Here is a 27,875-nt window from a genome sequence, read left to right as displayed (position 1 = left end):
GGAAATATCTTAAAAACAAAAAGCCAAAACAGATAAAACAAAATCTTGCCTTCCACTGGAGACCACGGTGCAATCTTCTCACTCTGCCCCCTCCCTGAATTAAATTGATCAAATATTAGGTTGAGAAGCAACTCAGTGATAATGTAAATAACACACTACCTAAAAGACAAAAACAAAAAAGAGTATTAACTTGGAAATCTATATTAAATGTAGTAAATGTATACAACCTGTATTTTAGTCAATATTTATGCAAATTTTATGGTAAATAACAGAAAAGTTTTTAGAAAAAAATCTAAGAAATGTTAAAACATGTTTTGAAATATTTAAGAACAAATGCATGGAAAGTTATGAGGATAAGAAGTTAAAAAGAAGTTAAAACAGAAAAGAGGAGAGAGATACTGATCTAATGACTAAACACGGCACAATGCCCAGAAGGTGTTATCAACAAGAGACAACGCAACAGTCAGATGGAGGGTAACTGAAACGAGCTTCAGCTCTCAAATCGCAGCACCACCACCCCAACATTCAAGTTTTTAAAAACATTCTTTCTTTCCCAAATATGAAGAGCTTTGCAAATGTTAGTACATTCTTGTAAAAAAGGAACTGAACTAAAATTCTCAGCCAATGTACTAGGCACAGCTGTTCCCAACACCGAGAGGACCATGGAATGCCTGCCTGCCATATAACTGTCAAAGATGAGGAGCAAGTCAGAAAAAAGTGATGGCAACCCCAATTAAACAGTAAGATAGCTGAATTCACAGGGATTCAATCCCAGACTTTTAAGAACTAAGCACTGAAAGTCCTGGGCCTGGATGGTCTGTCTGTTTCAATTTGTCCTACATTTGACTTTTTAAAATTGAAGTTCTTTTTGTCCCAAATATTGAGAATGTTGCGAATGTTGGTAAATTCTTCTCAAAGCTGATCTGAAATGCAATTCTCACCCATTTCACCTTCAGTGAAATGACAGTGGTATAATAAATAAAAGAATACCCTCTTCGGGTTATAGGGGGGCAATTTGTAATTGTCTTTCTTAATGGAGTGTTTCACCGTTTAATTCTGTTTGCTTCTGTCTTTAGGAAAAGGCTCCTGCTATTGATTGGCTGTCATGCCTCCAGGCAGCTTTCCATCCTGTGCAGCTGAACATGTCCCAGCCAATTGCTGTGCATGACATGGATTATTTGAAAGGAATGTCACAATTGATTGGACAATGGCAACAAAAGAGGTAAGGAGCTGCTATGTGATGCTGTAACTTTTGCGTCCTGGAAGAGCAAGGACAGATATCATGATCTGCATTAACAGTACATGTGGAGGAGGGGGACACGTTTTAAATAACAGAGGGGCCATTACACAGGCTACTTCAATATCACAGTGGCCAATTAACCCATCTACAAAACTTGTTACACAAAGGCAGTGGACTAAGTAGCGGACCTGATTTTATATCTACATCTCTCATCCTTTAACTGAGTTCATTTAGCACTGCTCTCTCCCATCTTGGCAATGCTTCTTTGAAAACACAGACAATTAAACCCCAATATAATAAATTATTTTACTGCATTTATGTCTCTAAACTTTAATGAAGATTTATCATTTAATGGAACAGGTCATAACAATGATATTAACATAAAAATATACAAAAACTGGTTACAGCAATCTAAGACAATCACAATAGTTTTGTCATAAAAGCACAGTAAAATCATAATAAAATAAACACTTTCTGAAAATGAGATATGGTAACTAGACTCCAAGAACAATATAATTTAGGGTGCTGACAGGTGTAACGTTTTAAATGTGGTGGAAGAAGTTTAGACATACGTTATTTAATATGATTTCGGTTTCCAGAATGTGTTCAAACCAGTTACACTAAATCTAGGATGAAGACAGTAATCCATAATAATTTAATCTGGACTTAATCTGGTCATGAATTACCAGGTCTAGTTTCTTCAGGAAGGGGTGCAACTGATGCAACAGCCAAAGCTGATGAAAAACACTCCTGGCCACCATTGGCATATGAGAATTCAGGAGCAGCGCTGTACCTGGCAATACTCCAAAGCAGCATAGCTGATTCTTACAGGGGAGTAAACCAACCCCATCCAAGTGGAGTGGACACCCAGTCATCCAGCTCCATAATTTTAGATCCTGGACTTAATGATGCTATCTGAGGGTGGGGGTGGGAGCTATAGATTCCATAGTGCACAATTAACATTTCTCTTCACCCCCACTGCCATTTGGGGATGGACAAATCTGTCTGTTCTGCATTCTATAATATTCGCATTTTATCAAGCATACATTCATCCCATCCTGTTGCCTAATGAGTTTGTGGGGTTTTGTTTTTGTTTTTTAAATTTTCCTGCACATTTTCTTGTTCATGAAGCTTTGTATGCAATTTCCCCTAACTTGTGCATTTTGCAAGCACTTTCCCTTAACATATGCCTTTTGGTATGTAATTTTTCCGAATGTATGCATTTTTATATGCAATTTCCCCTGTTACACATTTTTGTATGTGTTTTTAAGCAAAGAACTATATCACAACATTTGAGAACCGCGAAAACCAGACGATAATTGCATTCTGGTTTGTGTGTTAGTTCAGGAAGTTCAAATTACATTGGCTCATATTAAAATACAAACCAAATAAACTTCATCTACATCCCTATAATCATTCCATGCTTTATAAATGCTTCTACATACCTGAAATGTTAAAGCAAAAGAGCTAACAAAGAGCTGTTTGGCAACCCTGATAAAAAAAAAGTAGTCTAAGCACATGCAGTTTCTCATTTTAAATTCACTCAAATCAGAACACTGTCATGACTAGGGAAACATAATGGAGTTTGCTTCTGCTGCTAAACACATTTACTTGGGAATAAGTACCATTTCATTGTAGTAAAGGATAATGTATTTTCAAAGAAAAAATAATAAAATGAGCATGTACATGCCTGGCCACCCAACCCCTGACTATGACGTATTTTTAGAAATAAGAAGGATGCTGTCGCAACCAGCATCAGTTCTGGTGGGCCCCAGCATATCCATGCCAGCCCAGGTGTTGTCACTCCACCTGCTTGATGCTGCCCCCATCAGTGGCCACTCTCTGGGTAGTCTTTTGGGGGACTCTAGGCTTTGGGCCCTACTTGCATCACTGTGAACACATAACCATGGACCTGTTGTAGGGTTCTGGGTGGCTTATTACCCATGACAACAAGCCACCCTGGCTGGGTCTGCACAACACAACAAGCTGTGCTGCCATGTGTAATTGTGCAAATCCACCCGACGTGTGACTGGTACACACAGCATAGTTAACAAATCTTGTTAATTGTCTGCTGATCATGCAAACCAGCTCAGCCAGCAGAGCTTATTGCCAATGGCAGTAGTTGTCAGGGTGGAAACTGATCCCATAGAGCCCCAGAGCAGTTCTGATTCTGAGGAGGAACAGCAATCCGTGGGAGAGGAGCTCGCTCATCTCTCACAAGCACAGCAGCTGGCAGAGATTCCTCCTGCCAGCATTCCTGGGAGAGATAGTGACAATGGCAGTGAGAGAGCGCTGGAGGGGGGCTTGCTGGACGCTCAGCGCAGATGCAGGGAGCGGCAACAGATGGAGGGCGCCGAAAGGAGGCAGTCGTGTCCTGAGGACCCAAGGGAAAGAGGGAGGATCTCTCCCTAACCCATAACTTCAGAGTCTTCCCGTGGTTCCACTTCAAATGGGGACCAACTGCCTTACCTGGAGCTTAGGCTACTCTGCTATCTTTCCCCAGTGCTGTTCCTTTCTTAGTCACTAGTGATTAGTATCTGAAAGAGTCATAAAGTAATAAAGGCATAAAGCCTTGGAAAGAATCCTCATCGTCTGAGTCCTGAGTTGGCTATTGGAGGGGACTGCAAGAGGCAGCTAGGGCGCTCCTGACAGCTTGGTCCCCGTTCCTCTTTTTTTTCTCTCTGCCGTCCTCCAGCGCTTCCGTGAGCACCATCTTTATGCCAAGCTGGAGAAATGTGCGTTTGACCTAACCTCTTTGGACTACCTTGGCTACATTATCTCAGCTGATGGTATCAGGATGGATCCTGCAAAGGTCCAGGCTGTAATCTCCTGGCAGGCTCCATCCACCAAGAAGGACTTGCAACGTTTTCTGGGGTTTGCTAATTTTTACAGAACATTCCTGCCCAGCTTTGCTCGGCTGACATCTCCTCTCACGGACCTCCTTAAGGGCAGGAAATCTCCTTTTCATTGGACGGCATCTGCCCAACAGGCTTTCGAGGAACTTAAGAAGCTTTTTATTTCTGAGCCGATCCTGTTACATCCCAACCCGAGGAAGCCTTTTGTAGTGCAAACTGATGCCTCTGACTTTGCGGTGGGGGCGGTGCTTTTTCAGCCAGATTGGGCGGGCGTAGGGTTGGCGGAGAATTTCTCCCCGAAACTTTGGGGGGCTGAGCGCCAACGTGTTCGGCCCCCCGAACAAGTTTCGGGGAGAAATTCTCTGCACCCCCCCGCACCCCGCACCCCCCCCGGGACAGGACTTACCTTTCCCAAATGTCCCTCCCGGCGGCGGGTCCCAGCGGAGGTTCGTCAGGTCTTCGTCAGGAGCGGGGGTGGCAGCCGATCTTTTGACCGGCTGCCGCCGCCGCCATTCCAATAAAACTAAAAAAAAAAAATGCCCCCGTGATAGGCTACGTGACGATTAACGTAGCCTATCACGGCTAGATTTGCAAAGTCAGCCGTGATAGGCTACGTAAATCGTCACGTAGCCTATCACGGGTGACTTTAAAAAAAAAAAAAAGCACGTACGGATAATGGTGGCCCCCATAGGGAGCCGTCATTCCCGTTCCTTATTTGGTTGCTGTAGTCTACGTAAAGATTACGTAGACTACAGCTAAAATAAGGGCAACGCTATTTGCGTTGCCCTTATTTTCGCCGTAGTCTACGTAAAGATTTACGTAGACTACAGCGACCAAATAAGGAACGCGAATGGCGGCTCCCTATGGGGGCCGCCATTTGCGTACGCGCTTTTTTTAAGTCACCCGTGATAGGCTACGTGACGATTTACATAGCCTATCATGGCTGACTTTGCAGATCTAGCCGTGATAGGCTACGTTAATCGTCACGTATCACGGGGGCGTTTTGTTTGTTTTTTTAACTTTTAATTTTGCGGCCGGGCGAGGCGAGGCGCCTCCTCCCCGGCCTGAATTTCGGCCGGGCGAGACGGAAAGCCTCCCCCCCCCCGGCCTGAACTTCGGGGGGAGAGCAGCGAAGCATCTCCCCCCCCACCGCGAAAAGCTGCGAGACCAGGTAAGTGGGTTTCGTGCACCCCTAGGCGGGCGGCAGGTTGCAACCCTGTGCCTACCACTCCAGGAAGTTGAACATGTCTGAGAGGAATTATACCATCTGGGAGAAGGAACTGTTGGCCATCAAGTCCGCTTTGGAGACCTGGCATCATCTTCTGGAGCGGGCACAGCATCCAGTCGAAGTTAGAACTGACCATTGCAACCTGGAGCATCTTCAGACAGCCTGTGCCTTAAACTAGCGGCAGATTAGGTGGTCGCTTTTTTTCCCCCGGTTCCATCTTAAGATTTGCCATGTGAAGGCCTTCGACAACCTACAAGCAGATGCTCTTTCTCGTAAGCCAGACCTCCAGCCAGGGGGTGAGGGAAATCCCCCCCCTCTGATTCTTCCCCCCCAGAGTCTGGCGGCAGCTGCAGTACCTCACTCTTGGGAGGAGCTTATTCACTCTGAACAGGCTCAGGATGCTTTTGTCCGCACAAAAGTGGAGGAATTGGGGCTAGTCTCTGCCCCCCCCCCACTCTACCCCCTTCTCTTTGATAGGTGGCCTGCTTTACCATTCCGACCGGGTCTATTTGCCTTCTAGACCCATCTGCGAGAAGCTCCTCCATCAGTGCCACAATTCCCCCATGGCTGGGCATTTTGGCGTTGCCAAGACCCTGCACGGAGTGACGCAGGATTTTTGGTGGCCTCGTGTGTGTCGGGACGTCAAGACTTATGTCGCCTCCTGCCCAACCTGCCAGCAGGCGAAGGCCCCCTCAGGCAAGTCCACAGGCTTGCTTTCATCCCCTGCCTACCCCCTCAGGACCTTGGAAACTGCTCTCCCTTGACTTCATCACTGACTTGCCTCGCTCACTTGGTAAGACCACTATTCTGGTGGTGGTGGATTTGTTTTCTAAGATGGCCCATTTCATCCCCTGCTCTGGGTTGCCCACAGCCAGGGAGATGGCCGAGCGTTTTTTTTTTTGGCGCATGTTTTCCGGCTCCACGGATGGCCCGAGGGTTTCATTTCAGATAGGGGGGCCCAATTCACTGCCCATTTCTGGAGGGAGCTACTTGGGCTTCTCCACGTGACATTCCGTCTTTCCTCCGCCCACCGTCCACAGACGGATGGTCAGACTGAGCGCACCAATGTGACTCTGGAGCAATATTTGCGCTGTTATGTCAATTACCAGCAAGATGACTGGTTTTCCTTGCTGCCTCTCACAGAATTTCCTTATAACAATGCCTGCCATGCTTCCACCCACCAGACTCCATTTTTTGCCAATTTTGGTTACCACCCCAAGGCTTTCCCGTCCACCCTAGCTCCCTCTTTGGTGCCAGCGGCCCATGAGTTTTTAGAGGAGTTGCGAGCAGTACACCACCTTTTATGGGACTCCCTCGAGCAAGCCAAGACAGCCTACAAGGCCTCTGCGGACCAGCGGTGCCAGCCGGGTCCATCTCTGCAACTGGGGGACTGGGTTTGGTTGTCCACCCAATACCTCCCCTCTCACTCGCCCACAAAGAAGATCGCGCCTCACCGCACGGGGCCTTTCCAGATTATGGCCCAGATTAACCCTGTTGCTTTTTGCCTGGCTCTCCTCCCCTCCATGAAGATCCATCCTGTTTTTCATTGATCCTTGCTATCCCCCCTGGTTTCTGGCGACCCTCATTGCTCACCCTGCCACCACTGCTGGTGGAGGGGGAGGAGGAGTTTGAGGTTGCGGAGATTCTGAATTCCTGCCTTTCTCGTGGCTGCCTGCAATATCTGGTGGACTGGAAGGCGTACGGGCCAGATGAGCGATTCTGGGAACTAGCGGAAAATGTGCATGCTCCATTGCTGCTGAGGCGCTTCCACCATCTGTACCCCCACAAACTCGGGGCCCCAGGGGAGGAGCACGAGGGGGGGCCTCATGGGAGCGGGGATGATGTCAGGGTGGAAATTGAGCCCATAGAGCCCCAGAGCAGTTCTGATTCTGAGGAAGAACAGCAATCCGTGGGAAAGGAGCTCGCTCATCTCTCACAGACACAGCAGCTGGCAGGGATTCCTCCTGCCAGCGTTCCTGGGAGAGATAGTGACCCTGGCAGGGAGAGAGCGCTGGAGGGGGGCTTGCTGGACGCTCGGCGCAGACACAGGGAGCGGCGACAGATGGTGGGCGCCGAAAGGAGGCGCTCCGTTTGTTTGGCGCTCAGACAACGGTTGCATCCCGAGGACCCAAGGGAAAGAGGGAGGATCTCTCCCTAGCCCATAAGTTCAGAGTCTTCCCGTGGTTCCCCTTCAAATGGGGACCAACTGCCTTACCTGGAGCTTAGGCTACTCTGCTATCTATCCCCAGTGCTGTTCCTTGCTTAGTCACTAGTGATTAGTATCTGAAAGAGTCATAAAGTAATAAAGGAATAAAGCCTTGGAAGGAATCCTCATCGTCTGAGTCCTGAGTTGGCTATTGGAGGGGACTGCAAGAGGCAGCTAGGGCGCTCCTGACAGTAGTCCCACATCACCACTATTTAGAATGAGCTTTAGGAGTGTCCCCATTTGGTGATCCTCTAAGGGGAGCTGCAACCACGGTTGAGCTTCATGCTGAGTGCCCATTCAAAGTGAGGGCATGAAGTGCTGCCATCACTCTGAATTGACTGTGTGTGACACTGTAACTTAGCTGAATCTGATGGGTTGCATAATGATACTGTGATATCAACAAACTGACTATGTGATTACTTGATTGGGTGGGCTCATGCAACCAGGAAGAAAACCCCTAGGTCAAGCAAGAAAAGTAGTGGTGAAGCAGCTGCTGAGAGATGTGACAAAAATAGTGTCATTATGTTGATGGCGTATGAGAAGTCCTTGTCTGCCACCACTGCAAAACACTGAGGCAGACATGGCATTAGCATCATTAATATTTTCTTCAAATTCGTGAGGGCTAGTAACTGACTTTGGATATATAACAGCAACCAAGGAAGTGGATATAGGACATTAAAGATAAAATCTCTTAACTTTCTTAATTATCTGTCTGAAATGTCAGTTTCTTTATTGTTAGGATTTGGGTTGAATACTTTTGGGCAATGTAATACATTCTTTGTAAGTTTCTGTAACACACATACATACATCTTCTTGTTACATCTATGGTGAAATGAATCGCATATTTTATCTTTTCTGCAGAGATGTACTACAGATCTACATGATACTCTGCCTGGTTAGAAATCTGTCCCCAGCTCTGAATAGGCAGTTCCAGGAAGCTCGTCAGGAATTGACAGATATGCTGGACAGCAAAACAACAGATTTGCAAATGGTGAACTTGCTTCCCTTTACTTCCTTCATTTTCCATTGCAGTAATAATTAATACTAAGAGGAAAATTCTGTTTGGAACTTTTTCTTTGGAAACTGCAGGAACTGGAACTCAAGGGAGAGAGAAAATAGATAACTTTTTGAGGGGTGGGAAGAAAATAGATAAGGGGAGGGCTGCTGCTTGTTCTAGTGAGCCCCACCCCCAGAAATATCACTAAAATGCTGCTCCACATTCACAGCTGGGGGGGCCCTCATTTTTGCTCAGCACTAGCCATCATTTTCTGAAGACAGATATTTTTATGTCACAGATGTAGAGTGTGGGGCAGTGTACTCTGGCATAGGTCCCATTCATTTTTGGTGCTTGCTCAGAAGACCTTCCCAGTAAATTGTGCCCAGTGTCATCTTCCTTCCTTCCTTCCTTCCTTAGGTAAGAACTGAGCGTTGGAGAAAATGCCTGAGTGAGACCAGCACATTCTTTGGTCCTGTACTTGGGAAGATGGTTGTGCAGGAGATTTTCCCCCAGAAGGCCAAGGATCTCGTAGGTATTCAATAATACAGAGACACTGACGCACTTTGATCTATCTTCTTGTCCTTCTCAACTAATACCTTACTGAGATATATCCCATGCCTTTCCCTTACTTTTGGCTGATCTGTGAGGGAAGACAGGGTAGGATCCAGTGTGGTCCTTGCACAGGTGGCCCAGGGAGACCTGTCCCTTCTGGAAACCAGCATTTCTGCTCATTGCGGTGCTTCTGACCGGAAGCACTACACTGCGGCTGCCAGTGGTAGGGGCCACCTGTGCACTGCTGCTAGTGAGGGCACCCCTGCACATGCTGGCAGTGGTGGCCCTGGGCCACCCACGCAAGGACCTCGTTGGCTACTACCCACATTCCACCAGAACTGGCAAGGGCAATACCGCTGCAGAGTGTCAGGGTGGACACTGAGCCCATAGAACCTCAGAGCAGTTCTGATTCTGAGGAGGAACAGCCGTCTGTGGGAGAGGAGCTTGCTCATCCCTCCCAGGCCCTGCAGCTGGCAGAGTTTCCTCCTGCCGGCATTCCAGACATAGATAGCAGTCCCAGGAGTGAAAGAGCACGGGAGGAGGGCTGGCTGGATGCTTGACGCAGATGCAAAAAGCAGCGAGCTATGGAGGGCGCAGAAAGGAGGCGTAGCGCCCGTTTGGCACGCAAGCAACGGTCGCATCCAGAGGACCCAAGGGAAAAGGGGAGGGACTTTCCCTAGCCCATAAGTTCAGGGCCTGCAAGTGATTCTCGTTCAAACGGGGACCAACTGTGTCCAACCCGGGTTACTCTGGTGTTCATAGCTTAGTCACTGGTGATAGAGTTAGTAAGTTGTAAAAGGAATAAAGCCTTGAAAAGAATCCTTTGTCTGTGTCTGGAGTTGGCTACTGGAGTAGACTGAAAGAGGCCAGCTAGGGCCCCCTGACACAGAGTAAAGGATTTCCTCTATGAAGGAAACAATGGTCTCAGAAAGTGGGCAGTCTACAGCATCCTGATGGCCTGGTTGACATCTCTCTCCCTCCATGCAGAGGAGCTGATGGCTTAGCTCAGTTTCTCCTTGACCATTCTGCTCGCAAACACTTCCATCTCCAAGCCCCCGCATTTATAGCCCTTGTCTCTCCTTTCCTTCCTGCTTCATTTCCATGCAACCCTTCCTGATGAGCTTCTTCAACCTCTCCAATTTCCTGGCTGTTTCCGGCTGATCTTCCTAAGGTTTGCCAGGTTTTCCCCACTCATCCAAAATCCTCTGTGCCCCTCCCATGGTGGTTTCTGTGTAATCATTACAGGAAACCTGAGCAGAGATTAAAGACATGCATAGGAAATCTGTGCATAGATTAAAGAGTGATTATTTATTTATTTATCATATGGCACATTCACATCACGTTACAATAAAAACATAGAGCATAATATATATGAAATATAAAATATAGACAGGAAAATTACAAATGTATGTCTAGGTTACAGATATAGTTTTTTACTTCAGTTGTCACAGCCAGGAAATCAGCAGTCTCCATTGTAAGCTTGGTTTTGACACTCTGTCGCTATATGTTGGATAGTTTGTTTATCAGCCCCACAATCACAATTTGATGATGTTATTTTGCCCCATTTATAAAGGGCATCTGCACATCTACCATGACCCGTGCGAATTTGGTTCAAGGTTGTCCATATCGCATAGGGCTGGTCAAATCCAGGTGGTTTTTCCAAAATGCAGGGCAAGCTTTGGCATTGTGGAGGGCAGTTTCCTAGCCAATGTTGTTTCCACATGTTGTGGATATTGAAATCATCTTCTAGAAGAGCTTTAGCGGTGGAAATGGCTAGATGTCTCGATCTTAACCTGTTGATATGGTATGGTTCTGCCACCTTAAGAGGAGGATGGGGTGAAGGGCACAGTGGGTTCTGGCTCTGGCAGCCTTCTCTGACATTAAATGCTATGCCAGGCCATGTGGGCTGGTGTGGTATGATGACATCATAATGTCTCATTGGCATGATAAGAGTTTTCTATACATGTCACCATAATTCAATAAAGTCCAGTTGATGTTTTGTAACCTTGACAGAACACCAGAGATTCCAGCGAGTTCTTTGTCTCCTGTGGCACATTTCTGAGATGGGCAGAACTGCAAATTTGCTGCTGAATATTGCTTTGAGCAGAATTTGACAACATTGTAATTACAAGTCACTCTTACAAGTAGTAATTGGTGAACTTCCCCATTCCTCTGGGAAAATTCACTGTTGTTGTTATTACTAAAAGTTCTCAGAGAAAGTATGGAATGTTGACACACTTGGGTGAGCTCTTCTCCAACTGGGAATTATAGTGTCTTCCTGCCCAGTTCTTTGAAATATGAGGCCATTATGAACTGGACCTGAACTTCAGTGGGGTGGTGTACTGGGGTGGAGAAACTGAGTTCACAATTACAGACCTCCCCCCATTCTGAAATTTGGATAAATCACTGCTTACAAGCAAATCTAGTCAAAAGCAACAGGTATTCAAAAGTTATTTTATGACTATAAACAATCCCACTGTATAATGTTAAACAGCAAAGTTATAACAGTTTTTCAGTATATGAAAGATCAGTATATTTTAGGTTGAAATTAGCTAGGTTTAGCAGGGCAAAGAGATTGTCAGGGGTGGTAAGAGTGTTGCCCCCCCCCTTTTAAGAGCACATTTTTTGATACTCAAAAGAGAAAGTTGAACCAACCATTCATACAACAGCATTAAGAAATATGCTGTTAATTTGGCACCTTGATCTTTAGTTCTAGAGGAGAGGCCGTAGCTCAGTATTAGAACAAATGCTTTACATGGTACAAGGTAGGTTCCATCACCAGCATCTGTAAGGAGATCTGCAGGGAGCAGGTGCTGGGAGAGTTCTCTCCCTAAGACTGGAGAGAAAATACTAGGGTAGTTGGACCAATAGCCTGATTATATATAAGGCAGTTTCATATACTAGGCCAGGGGAGGAACTGCCGCATAGTGGCGGAGTACACAAAAAAGGGGCAAAGCTCAGTCCTTATGCTCTCCAGGAAAACTTCTTCGGAAAACCACTGCCTGAAACCTTGGACTGCTACTGCGAACCTGAGCAGGGAATACTGTGCTGGAGGGATCAGTGCTCTGATGATGGTGATGCCTAAATGCTGTACAGAAATTAAAAATTTCAGTGTAGTCCCTGCCAGCAAGTTTTTAATCTAAATGGTCAAGACAGGTTATGGATGAAGGGGAAGGAAAGTTTAAAAAAAGAAGATGGTCTTTTGGGATAGGCTCCGGTGAAAAGATGTGTTTCGAGGAAGTGCATTTGCATTTTTATTGGGGACAGGAGCACATGCTGGAATAAGGAATGTCAGTGGAACCAGAAAATGCAGGGCAAATAATGCAGAAAGGGGGAGCCTCACTGTGATGTCACGTGTATATATGTTGTGAATCTGGGTTTATGTATGTGTGTTCACGTGATGAGTCTGAATTTTCCGGGAAGTAGATCTAGAGAGAGAGTGGTATGAGTGACAGGAGTGCGATGTATTTGCGTATTGGCTGAGTGAGTGGGGGGATGAAATGGTGTGAACAGGGAACTGTGCTTGCGCAGTCAGGGAATGGATAGCGAAGAGCTTGGAGAGGGCTCGTGAAGAGATAGGTAGCAAAGCGACAGATAGTGACTGGGATTTGTGTGTATAGGATTAAAGCGGTAATTAAGTGTGTGCGGGGGAGAGGAGATATATAAGTTTTTTAAGCGACATTTACTGTTTAGCATCTTAATGCTGTAAATAATAAATGTTTCTGTGTTTCCTACACTCCTACAATTCATGGCTACAGAAGGGTAAAGCAATAAAGAGAATAATATAGGTCAGAATAAAAGCCAGTGTGTCCTCACATCTCGCTAAGTAAAGGTGTTGGACGGCCTGAGGTAAAGTTCCTGGTGGCAGCATTACTGTGTGTGAAGGAAGGTGTTTCCTGCTGTGGGAAAGGTCTTATTGGAAAGGTATTCTCACTGGTAAATAGGCAGGAACACCACACTCACCCCCTCAGCCAGCCAGTCTACGTGAGACGGGATGGTGCTGGAACTGCATTTAAAGTCCAAAAACCCTGACAAACCAGTCCTGTAAAAAGCTAGACTACACAGAAAATGCTTGATTGCAATAGCAGGCAGAAACACCATCTTGATTCTCCATAATAAGTGGGTGAAATTGATTCTGGAGAAAAGGGTAGAAGCAACCTGTGTCTCCCTCCAAATAAAAGCAAACTTTGGCTAAACAGGCAAGGGGCCTCGTATACTGATAGACTCCAGCTGCTGAACCCTGTAAGCCTTTCAACAAGCATAGCTTCAAACAAAGCTTTAGAGCAAATTCGGGTTCACCAGAGTGGTGTCTTTACCGGCGATTTACTTTGAGCTGGCTGCATTTGGACTTTTTTAGGGATACAGGTCGTTGTAGCTATCCGGCAGCCACCTCGATGCTTATCACGGAAAAGCCAGATTTCCTGAGACCGCTTAAAGTCCAATTCTTTTCCTCAAGTTGGTTCTCCACGGTATAGTTGCTGTGTGCCCCAACCCCTGCATTTACTTCAGGTATGCTAGCCCTGCCCAGGGGCGTGCCTTTCACCGTGACACCGGTCAAGGGGTGTTTCCAGTCCCTGTGTTTCCCAGCACAAACCAATTAGTGTCTACTCAGAAGTAACTCCCATTGTGCTCAGTGAGGCTTGTCCCCTGAACGCCCACATCAGAATTTAAAGAGATCCCCCTCAATTGAAATGGCACAGTTTAAAGCACAAATTCCCTAAGGGAGCAATCCTATGGCTGCTAGTCAGTGGCTAGACGGCCATAGGATATGTGGTTTTCCAGGAACCAACCTCGGAGCCTGCGCTCTGAGGTCAGTTCCCGGAGAACCGACCTTCCCCCCCTTCCACACTGCCTTGCAGGCAGTGCGGAATGGCTCTGCGCTTGGAAGAGGAGCGTGGAGCAACCAAAACGGGGCGTTCCGGGGGGTGTTCTGGGGCAGGGAAGGTGGAAATGCCAGTACGACACATCATATGTATCATCCGGCAGCCTCCTCCCCCATTCTACCTTCCCGTGGTTAGACAGCCAAAATCGGCTGTCTAACCACAAATGGAGGGGAGGAGAAGCACGGAGGGAATGATTCCCTTCGTGCTTATCCTGCCCTGCATTGGATAGGCAGTCACCTCCGAGTTCAGAAGCAGCCGCCTATCATCATAGGATTGCGCCCTAAATGCTCTAAAGCGCGATCTTGAGGCCCTGATTCTCTGTTGTTTGGTTTATTGCCTTAGGAAGTGAGTACTTCACACTTTTGTTACAGAGATCCTACGCAGCATTGGGTTAGAAAGGGGGCTGGTTTCCCATCTGTGTGTTCTCCCCCCCACCTCTTTCCCAGCACAAGCATATCAGTGTCTACTCAGAAGTAACTCCTGTTGTGCTCAATGAGGCTTGTTCCTGAAATGCAGGTGCATCTGGAGCATCAGGGGAAAGGAGAACGGGGGGGGGGGAGCGGGGGGAACCCTCTCTTTTTGGTTGAGCATTCCCTGCCAGTCAGATGACGTTCACGCCAACCCCCACCCCCACCAGGAAGTATGTTCTGTGAAGCGATTCTTACTGGTGCAGAGCACTCACTTGTGGAGCCTTGCATGGACCAAAGCACAGCAAAGCTGATTCCTTTAAAAAAATTGGGTACGCCTCCATTTCCTTCTCCTTCCATTGTCATGGAAACTCCTGCCAGGTCATCAGGCCACAGGCCTTTAATTTCAAACATAATATAAATATAGAATAAGGGGATATAAAATTATGGATCCAGATATCACTCCATATTTTATTTCTTGGAATTGCCCAATCATAGATGAATAATAGGAAAGAAGCATCTGTAATCTATGCTGTGGGGTGATGATGATTCCCATCTAGTATGTAAGCATAAATAGATTATCAGGCTCAGTAAAAATTGCATCAAACCTTATATTTAAGATGGCTCTTTAGTAAAATCCAGTTTCTCATGACCTGTACGTCAAAGTCAGTACTGAAAATAAGCATTACATTTTTCATGTGCAAATGACTTGGAAAGTTTGCAGAAGGTTCTTAATAGTGATTCTATTAAGTCTGAGCCTCAACGTTGATTAAACTGCTGGATAATACGCAGTTTTCAGCCTTTTCATTGACAATTGATGGCCTAAATACAAGTTATATTAACAGCATGATTGGTAATCTTGTCATGTGTGTTTTTCAATTAAAAACCAAGTGCACTGGTGGGGCGGGGGGGAAAGGAATGGTAATCCCCACCACAGCACACAGGGAAGGCAGGTTTAAGCCTTCCCTGCCCAGCCACAATCTCAGTGAAAATCCACACACATGGCAATTAGCATTAGAGAAAAAAGCTCCCATTGGTGATTTCCACCAAGGCCATGACTGGGGAAAGAAGACTTTAAACCTTCCCTCCTGGCATGCTGTGGTGGCGATTTCATTTGCTCTCTTGAGAGAGCGCTCATGCCTGGTATTTAGCTTTTAAAAACTACAATGGGATTGTTAATCAGGTTATTAACATAACGTATAGTTAACCCTGACAGACTTGTCAGCATTTGTGAGCAGGAATGACTACTTCTCAGTAATATGCATACCTACCTTATCAGAAATAGCATCTCCCTAAAATAACTTGTAATTTTCATTTTATTTTATATATAAAAGAAAAGTACAGTTACATCATTAGAAATTTTGCAAGCACATAAAACCTATCAATAAATTGAAAAAAATTAATCTAGCAAATCAGACTTATGACATATGTATTAATTTTTAAAGTACTACAAGAGTCTGTCATTTTTGCAGCAACAGACTAGCATGGCAACTCCTCTATAAAAAACAAAACTGAATTAAAAGAAAAACTAGAGCAGAAGCGAGAAATATCAAAAATGAATCAATCTATCTATCAAAGATAATTTTTTAAGTAAGATCAGATTACAGTCATTATCTGCTCTAGGCTAAATATTATGAAGGGAACTATATAAATATCTTAAATAAATTGTATTTTGAGATTGATTGTACTCTCTTCCTTACAAGATGGAAGTCTGTTTTTCATGTAATTCCTCCTTATTTCCAAACAACTGTATTTTTTCCATCCAAAGATGATGGTCACCTTGATATTATACAATGGGCAATTACATTTATCTACATTTATATATACTTGCAAATTACCATAGTGGAAGTGAGATCTTGTGCTCACTGAGGTGGCAATGCTGTGCCTGGAGTGTATCATTTCAGATTGTAGATGGAGAGTTACATGATGGAATACTCTTCTAGACACCGCCCCCCCCCCCTGCAATTTCCCTGCACTGGAACTGTTGAATTGATGAGGTGGGTTAGAGCTCAGTAAACTGGAGTGTACTCCCCCTGTTCCTCATGCCAGATGATGACGACACTGCATTTCTATGGAAGCAACTATGGCTGGGTTCAGATGTAATGCTAAATCATAGTTCAGGGTTATGTGCATGAGCCCTGAGCTCATGTGCTCCACCTCTCCTTTTACCAGAAGCTTTTGCTTCTGTTTTCAACTAACTACAGTTTACTGGGCACAAACCTGGACCTGAGGTTGATGTTAACTTTGATTTATGGAAACAAACCAGGATCAGAAACAACCATTTGAAGTTGGATTGTTTCCCATATTTAAAACTAACCACAGTTTGACCAAGTTCACACATAATGACAAGCTGCGATGGGGGAGGGGAGGGGGAGCTCGCAAACCCAATGCTCATTCACATAACGCTAAACTATGATTTAGCATCATGTCCAAATGCAGCAAATGTATTTCCTTAATTCTGGGGAACTCTCTCCTTTCTCTGACCAGGCTGAGCAGATATTCTCTGAGATCCGAGATGCCATCCACAATCATCTGGATCATGTGGAGTGGATGGGCTACCAATCCCGCCGAGAGGCCAAGGAGAAAGTATGTATGTGTGTTGGGGTATGGACAATCAAGACTAATATGTGGGTATGGACGACTGAACCAGAAGCTAAATCTAGAGAGTGAGTTCTCTAGCTCACCGTCCTTGAGGTCAGTGGTTATGAGACTGGAATGGAGCCTGGAGTGTAGCAGGCAGAAGGTGCTGCTTTACTAACAAGTCAAAGGCTGATGGGGTTCCTAGTATTTATACCAGGCCTCACCAATCCAGAAGTTTCATACTGTTTGCTAGTCACACAGGCTGATGTTACATACCCCTTTTCCTTCCGTAACTGAAGGAGGCTCTGAGGTTGAGACCACACAGTCCTAGATAGTACACCAGGCTAAGTCCATGGAGGTTCTTAGTTCAAGCCCCATAGCCCTTGACAGTTGTCTACATACTACAGACCTTATTTATTTATTTATTTATTTATTTATTTATTTATTTATTTATTTATTAAATTTCTTAATCACCCATCTGGCCGGTCACCCGGCCACTCTGGGCGATGTACAATAATACGAACAGTTTAAAAACAATAAAATTTCACATTAAAACATCATGTTCTAAAATTTCCCTAACCCACCCCAAATACCTGCCTGAAGAACCAAGTTTTCAACGCGTGGCAGAAGCTCATTAAAGAGGGGGCATGGTGGAGTTCCTTAGGGAGGGAGTTCCACAGAGTGAGGCCCACCACAGAGAAGGTCCTCTCCCTCGTCCTCACCAGCCTAGCTGTCCTGGCTGATGGGACAGAAAGAAGGCCATCTGAGGCTGATCTTGTTGAGCAGCCTGTTTAGTGTTGCTGGAGGCGCTCCTTCAGATAGGCTGGGCTGGAACCATATGGTGTTTTAAAGGTCAAAACCAACACCTTGAATTTGGCCTGGTAAACAACTGGTAGCCAGTGCAACTCCTTGCAGCACCCCCCTCTATGAGTAAAAACCCATATATTTGGATCTTATGAGGAAAAGCTTGTTTACCTAATTCAATAACCCTGTTTACATTTATGCCTCCATAGATTCCAGAGGTATTCAAAGCAAAACACAAAACAAAACCCTGTCCTCTTGATTATTTTTTATGTTTAGATTTATAGTCTCCGGGTAGATATTGGCTACCCAGAGAACATCCTCCAAACAGATGAAGTGGATGATGAGTATCTAGAGGTGAGTTAAGTAAATATCACTTATTATATGACTTAGAGTATCCTTGTATTGCTTACTAAGGGGTGGTTCGTAGGGTACAGGAAGTCTCCTATGGCTCCATCCCATGCCCCTCTAGTACTAACATTTGAATCCAGCATGTGACTACTATGTCATTGACCCTTCCCATGGCATCTCTTGGATTCAAAGATTACTTGATTGAGATACAGTTGCCACTCTAAATGAGATACAGCTGCCACCCTAATATTTATTTATTTCAGTTTCAAGTGGGTTACAAATGAATTTAAAATCTATCATTATAAACGTCCAGAAACATTAACAATGTATAGGACAGCAACTCACAAATCAATTGATAAAATAAAAACAAAGAGGAGGCAAAAGCCCATGAAACAGCAACCCTCTGCTCTGGACCTAACTGTATGTTACACTAAATGCATAGAATACAATATTGGGGAGGGGGTATTGTGTTTTTTTACTTAATAGTAAGCACAGGGCTCCCAATTTTTATCGGGACCACAGCATGTGGGGAAAGGAGACTTTACCCTTCACTCCTCAACCCATGATTCCAGTGAAAATCACCTGACGTTGGGGGCGGGGGGGGGGTTGCCTAGATTGCAGCTCGGGAGGGAAACATTAAAATTCCCCTCCCCTTGCACTGTGGTCCCAATGAAAATTAGGGTATATGAGCTTCCAATTAAGTTTAAAAAAGCACACTGGACACTGCAAGTTTTATGCAATGTGTAGTTAGGCTCTCACTTGCCAAAATATTGTTTTTAAATGGAGGCCTTTACGGAGCCAAATATTAATAAACTTGGTTGGTGAAAGGTACGAATCTTGAGGGAGTGACGTTACTGCAGAAAGAAAAGAAGTGCTGAAGAATGTTTCTTACATAATTTGGCAGAACCATGGCCTGAAATCATTGCAGTCAGAAACCAGAGAAAACATACATTTATTGTCCTTGCCAAAATAGCCTGTGAGGGGTCTCATTCATTCCTCCGCTCCCTCTTTCCACTCCTAACCTCATTGCCTGATTCTTTCTTCAGCTGGAGATTGATGAAGATAAATTTTTCCATAATGTGGTTGCTTGCCTGAAGTCCCTGCGGAAGAGGTTTTTGCTGAGACTTGTTAATCCCCATCTCCCGGATAAGTATGTTTTTGCTCTAGGGTGAAGGAGGCATGTGACTGCAAGGTTCATACTAGCGACAGGCAAATTTCCCCCATTCCATTCTCTTTATTGTTTTATGGGTTTGCTCTGCCTGTCTTCCAGTTTAACTTGGAGAAATTCTAAAATTAATTTCAGAATTGGCACATTGTACTTTTCAGACCACACCTTTTTTTTCTTATAGAATGCTGATGCACGCTAGCATGTATATGTGTTTGATGTCTTTTTTGCATTCTGATTTAATTAGTTTGCATATGTAGTACCTATCAGTGTTCATCAGTAACCTATAAGGAAAAAAAAGATACAGCCTGAAAGCTAGATAACTTCATGTGCTCCTGTCTAAACAAAGCCCAGAATTATTATTATTTTTTTTTTAAATGGAAGCATTGCAGATTGCCATTCCAGAAACAAGATCAGGTAATTCTGAAACCCAAAAGCTGTGAAGAAATTCATATAGGGAGAAAAATGAACATCCCTGGTTCACACATGCTTGCACATAACTTGATTACTCAACACTTGATAACTGGCAGCTGAATGTGAAAACTGACTCTATTGGGGGGAAAAATGCATTTGAATTATATGAAAACCCTGTCTGTGATGCTAGATCGATGATGGCTCTTCACACATACAACTCACCACTTCATATTTCAGTTAGCATTACTACAAAGATGAGATGCAATAAGTTAGGTACAGAGGAGGGAAAGATGGTATAAACAGTATAGGACCAAGTAATTCCTTCTTTTGCCATCATATTTTTAAATTTTTTCTGTTCTAGTTGGGAAGTGGCCCCTTGGTCTGTACATTCATACTATTCACTGAGGCGCCATGCTGTCGTTTTCCCTGCTGGAATGTTCCGCAACCCTTTCTTCCATATTGAGTTTCCCAGGTAAGGAAGGTGGTGAAGCTGCCAATAGAATGATCACATGTTCATTTCAATATATTACAAACAGCATGACAAAAACTGCCAAAGCAGTTTGGGGTCTCCAGTCTTTTTGACCCCATGGGCACATCTGGAACAGCCAAATGTAAAAAAAAGAAAATTATTAAACAAAACAAAAATCAGGAGGGGCAGGGGGCCTTGGCAAGCACCTAGAGAGGTGTCTGGGGACTCCTTCACACTGAGCTTTTATCCTGTGAAGTTTGCGGGCTCTTTACATGACGCCGTGATCATTCAAGGCATCTCCTGCATTAAATGCCCTTTGTTCCATTTTTAAATAGATCGCAGATCATGAGCTATCAAATTACGCCGTTGTGTTCCACTTCAGTTTCCTCAGTGAAAAGTGGCAAGAACAGGAGCAAGATCAATGAAAGATAATAGAAGACTCAGATATGAGGAGAAGGAGGGGAAAGGGGGTGGGGGGAAAGGAAGCACGTGAAAAAGGGAGTCGTTGTGATCCTGCATTTAAAATGGAAACAGAAAGCCCCATTTTAAATGCAGGATTTTAGGCTGGTGTAGCGATGCCCTGGGAGTGAGGTGGTGCCCAAAGGCACTACATTGCTGACTCCCATGGGATAGAAAAAATGGGCATCTATGGGGCAAGCAGTGATAGTTCTAGCATACTGTCAGGGTTCCCCTTATGACCTGGACCCCCTGAGAAACTCCGTAAGGATCTCTTGCCTCCTTAAGAGTCCCACCTTCCTTCTTTTATCTCACCCTTTCCAATAACATGGAGTTTAGACTGTAGGCATGGGGTGATTGACACTCTAGACACAGGGCTAACCACAACAGTTCACAGGTAAATTAACGCAAGCAAATCCCAACTAAAGGTATTTACACAATAGAGCTGAGTGATACAAAAGGTGTTAAAAGAAAATAAAAGTTGCAAAATGCAAGTTCCTTTACCCTAGCTGCACATAGACTTTTCCAGGCTGCTTCTTCCTGCTCCCTCTTCAGGCTCTGGTCTCCCCAACTCTGCCTCTTATTGGCTCTCTCACTCTCTTTTTATACCCTCCTCCCTCAAAACCAAAAGTACTGTTTCAAACTTGAAGAAATGAAACTTAATGGGGAAATGAAACTACTCCTCTGAGGGATACCCCCTCCCAACAAAAACTCCAGGCCTCTAAGCCTGACCTTTTTGCCCTTTGCCTCTGTAGTCCTCAAACCGTCACACATACCACCTTCAGTGTTCTGAAAAACTCTGATCTCTCTCTCACCTTACTTAGAATATGTCCACAGGAAAATAAAAGATGCAGCCCTCTGCTGATGTTCTGTAGGCTTCCCTCAAAGATATCCCATAATCTACAGACCATGGAGGTTTCTAAGACCTAATCTTGTGTCTTTTTCAGTGCCGTGAACTTTGGAGCAATGGGATTTTTCATGGCGCATGAGCTGCTGCACTCCTTGTATGATTATGGTACGTACTGTGAGGCATTGTAGGCAATCTGCCAGTCTTTCTGTTGCTTGCACCTGTGGGGTCTTACTTCTCTAAGGGCAGAGCCACTCATTACCCCGTTGTTTTCTGTGCTAAACCATTTATCATCTGCAAAGCAGCATCAGGAGGGGGTGATTTTCATTGGAGAAGTGTCAGGGAGGAGAAGGGTGCTTAACCCTTCCCACATCCACCATTTCCCACTGCAGTTCCCCCCTTCCCTCAAGCCATTTTACCTCTAGCCAGGGCTCCAGTCCAGTGTTCCAGTCACAAATGGGGATCTGGAACCCTGGCGGGGGAGAAAGTGGCTTTCCCCTGCTCACTTCCTGTCCACTGCAGATTGCTCCTTCAAATGCTGCTTTGCAGAAAAGAAGCAATGGCTGAGGATACAGTAGCTGAGGCAGTTGGGTAACGAGTAATTCTGACCCAAAAGTGTAAGATAAAGCCACTAAACTTATACACCGAGCTTAGGTCAGCATTAGAATCCCTACTGAAAAACCAGCCATTGTCCTATTTCCACTCAGTCCATCTCTCTTACAAATAAACCTGTTCCTCAAGGAAAAATGCAACTTAGTGCCTCCCCCAGTTCGTGTCCAGTTCTCTCACCATATAAACCCTTAACTCAGCCTAAGCCAAATTAAAAGCTCCCCTATCTTGACATTCACAACCACGTCAATAAAATGAAGGAAAACTCAAGACCTTCCCCCAGGCCCCTACCATACTGTGATCCTGTCACAATCTTGACATTCACAACCACTTCAATAATCAAGCTCTGGATGGCAAAGTATTTGTATAGACCCAAGGAGATGCAAAGTGCAGCCTTGGCTAGTACAACGATACAACTTCCCCCTCTCCTCAGCTGTTTGTTGGACGGAGGTGTGTGTGCGCAGACTGTACTGCAGATCGTATACAATTTATTGAAGAGCAGTGGCTGGTGAGGTAAATTGCCACTGGGAATGTACCTTCCTGGATTTTCCTTTTGTTAACAGTGTTGCCCGAGAACTGTTCTGCCTGTGACATGAAAACCCTGGCACAAGATATAGACTGTCTTGTGAAACAGTATGAGAGCTACTCCCTGAAGGGCCACAGAATCAATGGCTCCTTCACCCTTCTGGAGAACGCAGCTGACGCTGGGGGACTTTCCATTGCTTACCAGGTACCAAAATCAGACCGTCATCAGAGTTGGCCGAGTACTGTCCTCAGTCCTAGCCTGCAAACACCTCCTCCTTTCTGTGCTCTCCATGCCTCCTTGCCACTCTCTGTTAGATAGTGTTTGCATCGTCCGCCTGGTTGCCCTCCTCCTTTCTTCTTACACTCTTTGCTCCCGTGTGCCCATTCACGCTTGCATTCCTTCACTGGTAGTCCCACAATGAACAGATACTTGCATTCCCTCACATTTTCATGGATCCCAAGGATTATATAGAGGTGTTTGTGCCTGCCCCCAACAATGTTCTCTATTAGCACTATTGCCAGATGTTTCACCTTCTGCTTAATTTTTTTTTCAAAAGATAGCATTTCACCAAAGTATGAAGATGTTCCAAGGTTTGGGTGGAAAGCTATCTTTGCATGATAACTCCGGGAAAATTACAACAGCAAAAAAAGAAGAATTGGTTTCACAGGAATAGAGGGCAAGCAGCTTGTCTGCATGCTTAACCAATAGAACTGTGCTGGATGGGACAAAAGAGAAAGGAGAAGAGAAATAACTCTCTGGACTGTCCAAGAAGCCAGGACGACTTTTGCAGTGCAATGTGCGGGAAGCAAGATAATGCAATAGTACTTGGTTCCTGAGTATGTAATGACAAAATGCAAGGAAAAACATAGGATAAAAGTGATTGACTAGATACTATGTGGTGCAAACAGACCAAGCTGAGCAGTAGATTGGCAGATCACGAAAAAATTATCAGGCTCAGTAGGTGAAGATGCAGCAGAGTGAACAGGAATAGTATATTTTCCCAGTGCATTTGACAAGCACAGTGCAGAAGAGATTTCTGGAATAAACTATGACTATTAAAGAACATAGGTATGAAGGGAAGCCTTCTTGTGCCACATCATTTTATTACCCAACAGAATCCTAGCTAAACAGAGATTTAAGAAGTTAGACTCTCTGGCTCCTCACTAGCTGCCTTGATGTAGTCATGCCTCCCACAGCTGCTGTTCAGTTCCCTCACTGTATAAACCCTTAACTTAGCCTAGACCAAATTAAGAGCTCCACTATCTTGGCATATCTAGAAAATGAACAGCAAAGTATACTTTCCCAGGACCATTCTTACTTACTTACTTACTTACTTACTTATTTGAAGATATTCCACTCAGCCTTCCCACTGATAGGTATTCAAGGCTTACACTTGATTTTTAGAACAAAGCAGAACAACTTTACAAAGGCAAAACAACCTAAAACCATAAAGATATAAAGCGACAGTAATTGAAAATGGAAAAGGTAGGCCCATTGCATTCTGGGCCCAGAGAAGTAGTGCTACCTGGCTCAGACACAGCATACGAAGTGCCACTCCTCGCTCAGCCAGCGGGCATCCTTCCTGTTGGGGAATGAGGGGCGTCACAGGGGGTGCTGCAATGATGCAGGGTCCTCTGGGCTGACTTCCCATTTCCTAGCGGGAAGGGCAGCCACCAGCCAGTATCCAACCCTCTTGTGCACCTTTCTTTTCATGGCAGATGTCCTCTCCTGCCCCGCCTGCTGTGGGGAATAGACAAGTCCCAATGGGTTCAACGGGTGGGGGAGGAGGGGGAGCAGACAGCTGCATAGTCTTCTAGTGCATTGTTGATTAAGGGTGCTTCCAGATGGGGACCTCCTTGTGCAATTGCCCAGCTTCATTCACAGAATTTTTATTGGTGGCTCTAGATGACATTGTCTTCCATTCCCACATCTCCCTTCCTTCGTTTTCTTATCACAAACAATCCGTTAAGATAGTTGCACAATGTCTTTTGATTGGTAGTGCTTGGAGCCCTCTGCCTGGAAGCACCCCACGTCAAGTTCTCTCAGGGTCACCCAGACTGAAGCGAGGCATCTCATTAATGGTTGCTCCTGAAAAGTCATGCCTAAAACTGTGAATTACATTTTGACATTTGAGATTTAAATTTTTTTTCTCCCTTTCAACCACAGGCCTATAAGAACTGGTTGGCAAAACACAGACGAGTGAAGGAGTTACCTTGGCCTGGGCTCTCACACCATCAACTATTCTTCATCAGCTTCGCCCACGTAATTCACACTTTGATTTCTTTTCTCATTTCCTCTGATTTGTTCTGGCTGGTATTAAGCTACATTAATCTCACCCCTGAGTTTTCTCTTACATACTGTCTTCCTTTATGATGTATTTGAATTGTGTGCAAACTATTGCTTTTGTCGAGAGATAGGAAGCAGCATGTCCCCCTTACTGCTACCATGGGATGACTTGTGGCTCAGCTTCTGTGGCTCATTAACTGTACAAGCAGAACAGGAAGAGTGTGCCTGGCTGCAGGGGAGAAAGTCTGTTTGCTTCCTTTTCCTGTTTCCAAACTGGCCTCTTCCCCTAGACCCATACAAATAAATGGGGTGCTGAAATTGGCCAATTCAAGCTTAACAAGAGGTCATGAGCAGTACTGAGCTGTGGGCTCATGTGCTTCCCTCTAGGGATGGGAGAATCAGCAAGGTTTGAGCTCAGTGATACTCTCCAATTTTCACTTCTGAGCTCAGTTAATCTTGTTCCCATTCCTTAATGCGAGCTTTTCCTTTTCTTTTTGAACCAAAAAGTGCATACTTTCCCCGCATAAACTAAAGTGCACTTTAAAAAAATGAAAAAAGCACTTTTCAAACATGACCACAAGTTTGGGAACTTGTGAGCTTTTCTAGAAAATTGTACTCCCATTTGTATTCATGTTTGGAGTTGTAAACAGGGCAAATTCAAAGTAAAAATGAACCCCCAAAGTTCTCATATATCCCCACTCCCCCTCACCTACCTTCCTCCTCTGTATGTGAGGGGAAATGTCCAGAAATTAAAGCTTCTGGAGTTTGTATCAAATCACTTCCTCTTTTTTCGAAATTTGGGAAACTCTGATTTCCACAAACCATAGTTAATAAACCAGGATATCCTGGTTTGCTAACAAACAATAATTTATATAAACTACTCTTCCCCATATTCGGATGAAACAGGAAACTGCAGTTTGTTATAAACTATGAATGGAAGCTTCTACTGTGTGAGAAAGAAAGGGGGGTGCACAAGTCTGAGGCAGAGGCTTAGTTGGGCTGTTGACTAGGGGAATGTCTCCATGAGTGATTTACTCCAAGTTGGCTGCGTTTGGAGGTCGTTAGGGATACAGGACATCGTGGCCATCTGGAAGCCACCCCAGAGCTTATCAGGGAAAACCCAGATTTCCTGAGACTGCTTAAAGTCCGATTCTTTTCCTCAGGTTGGTTCTCCGCAGTATAGTTGTTGTGTGCCCAACTCCCGCATTTATCTTGGGTACACTAGCCCTGCCCAGGGGCGTGCCTTTCACTGTGGCACTGGTCAAGAGGTGTTTCCTGTCCCTGTGTTTCCCAGCACAAACCAATTAGTGTCTACTCAGAGGTAACTCCCACTGTGCTCAGTGAGGCTTGTCCCCTGAATGCCCACATCAGAATTTACAGAGATCCCCCTCAACTGAAATGGCACAGTTTAAAGCACAAATTCCCTAAATGCTCTAAAGCGCGATCTTGAGGCCCCGATTCTCCATTGTTTGGTTTATTGCCTTAGGAAGTAACTACTTCACACTTTCATTACAGAGATGCTGTGCAGCATTGGGTCAGAAAGGGGGCTGGTTTCTCATCCCTGTGTCCCCCCCCCCTTTCCCAGCATAAGCATATCTGTGTCTACTCAGAAGTAACTCCCATTGTGCTCAGTGAGGCTTGCTCCTGAAATGCAGGTGCATCTGGAGCTTCAGGGGAAAGGAGAAAGCGGGAGAGAGCCTGGTGGGGGAGAAGCCTCTCTTAATTGGTTGAGCAGCCCTGCCAGTCAGATGTCATTCATTCCAACCCCCACCCACACCAGGAAGTATGTTCTGTGAAGCAATTTTTACTGGTGCGGAGCACTCATTTGTGGAGCCCTGCATGGACCAAAGCACAGCAAAGCTGATTCTTATTAAAAAATGCGGTACTCCTCCATTCGCTTCTCCTTCCATTGTTGTGGAAACACCCTCTAGATCTCATACCAAGCAGCTTCTGGTTGCACTCCTAAGACAACTTTAGAGAGTTGCTTAAAATATGGAGCGTTGCTGTAGGGGAGTACGTAGCTTTGAATTTTCTCTCTTTAAGACTTACAAAGTGTTTAATCAGATAAGTGAATACAAACACATTCTCCACACCATTACAATAATGTCTGTATCCAGTAAGTCCCCACAGCAGTTGTACATCCTTTCTTTTCCAGCAGTTATGCTGCTCAGTGCTAGTTGCACTTTTTTCAGGTACTGTTTGAAGAATGAGAAAAACGTGTGAGACCTGTTTGTTAGACCAGAGACCATGGAAGGGAAGAAATAAAAAATGGACATGTAGACCAGGGGCAATGATAATGCCACCCTCAAGAGCTGGCTAGACATTATTTTTGGTAGAAGGTGTTTTTGTTTTTAATGGCTGGTGTGGTGTTCTGTATTCCCATGGGTACTACAAGATTGGCAGTTGAGAATGCAAGAACTTTGCAGATCAGCTTCCATGAGCAGGGTGGTCTCCAGAACAGGAGCATTCTGCTCATGGAAGCTGTTATATGGAGTTGCAGGAGTCCCCTCCTTACATGCCTCCCATGATTAGCTAGCAACTGAGTGCTCCAGGTAGCTGACAAAAGTAATATCTGAACTGGGTCTACATCTCTGAGAGATTGTCATTTTTAAACATCCCAGACTCACCTCTCTCTTTCTCTCTCTCTCTCTCTCTCTCTCTCTCCAGTAGCCTTCCCCAGCCTGGCGCCCTCCAGATGTGTAGGAGTACAACTCCCATCATCCCCAGCCAGCATGGCCACTGGCTGGGGATGATGGGAGTTGTACTCCAACACATCCGAAGGGCACCAGATTGAAGACAGCTGCTCCACAACATCAGAGGGGGCTTTGATATTTAACATACGTCACTCCAAGGTTCAGAGCCCCTCTTGCAGTAGCCAGACTGATCCCCCCCACACACACGTACTGCAAAACAAGCTGCTCAAGGATAGAGAGCCAGCTCCCTAAACTGTTCTTGAATCAGTTAGGGGCTAACTAAATGTTATATGCAAACCCTTGTAATGGA

At 45.0% G+C, this 27,875-nt stretch overlaps 1 protein-coding gene across 4 annotated transcripts in view; it reads left to right on the top strand.

The window, feature by feature from the left end:
- The window catches only part of KEL (Kell metallo-endopeptidase (Kell blood group)), a 61,973-nt gene that overhangs the window by 27,759 nt on the left and 6,339 nt on the right, over positions 1-27,875 (top strand). For all 4 annotated transcript variants that reach the window (XM_084835103.1, XM_084835100.1, XM_084835099.1 and 1 more), the window contains 10 exons: positions 1,077-1,222; positions 8,391-8,520; positions 8,944-9,054; positions 16,856-16,954; positions 18,029-18,106; positions 19,147-19,250; positions 20,041-20,151; positions 21,552-21,619; positions 22,624-22,790; positions 24,753-24,848. In XM_084835103.1, coding sequence (XP_084691229.1) covers positions 1,077-1,222; positions 8,391-8,520; positions 8,944-9,054; positions 16,856-16,954; positions 18,029-18,106; positions 19,147-19,250; positions 20,041-20,151; positions 21,552-21,619; positions 22,624-22,790; positions 24,753-24,848 — 1,110 coding nt within the window. The remainder of the gene's footprint in view (positions 1-1,076; positions 1,223-8,390; positions 8,521-8,943; positions 9,055-16,855; positions 16,955-18,028; positions 18,107-19,146; positions 19,251-20,040; positions 20,152-21,551; positions 21,620-22,623; positions 22,791-24,752; positions 24,849-27,875) is intronic.

Source organism: Heloderma suspectum, chromosome 2 (assembly GCF_057233095.1).
Source record: "Heloderma suspectum isolate Gila_16-S chromosome 2, 16-S_ref, whole genome shotgun sequence".
NCBI classification, from domain to species: Eukaryota; Metazoa; Chordata; class Lepidosauria; order Squamata; family Helodermatidae; genus Heloderma; species Heloderma suspectum.
This window is presented reverse-complemented; position numbering and strand designations above follow the sequence as displayed.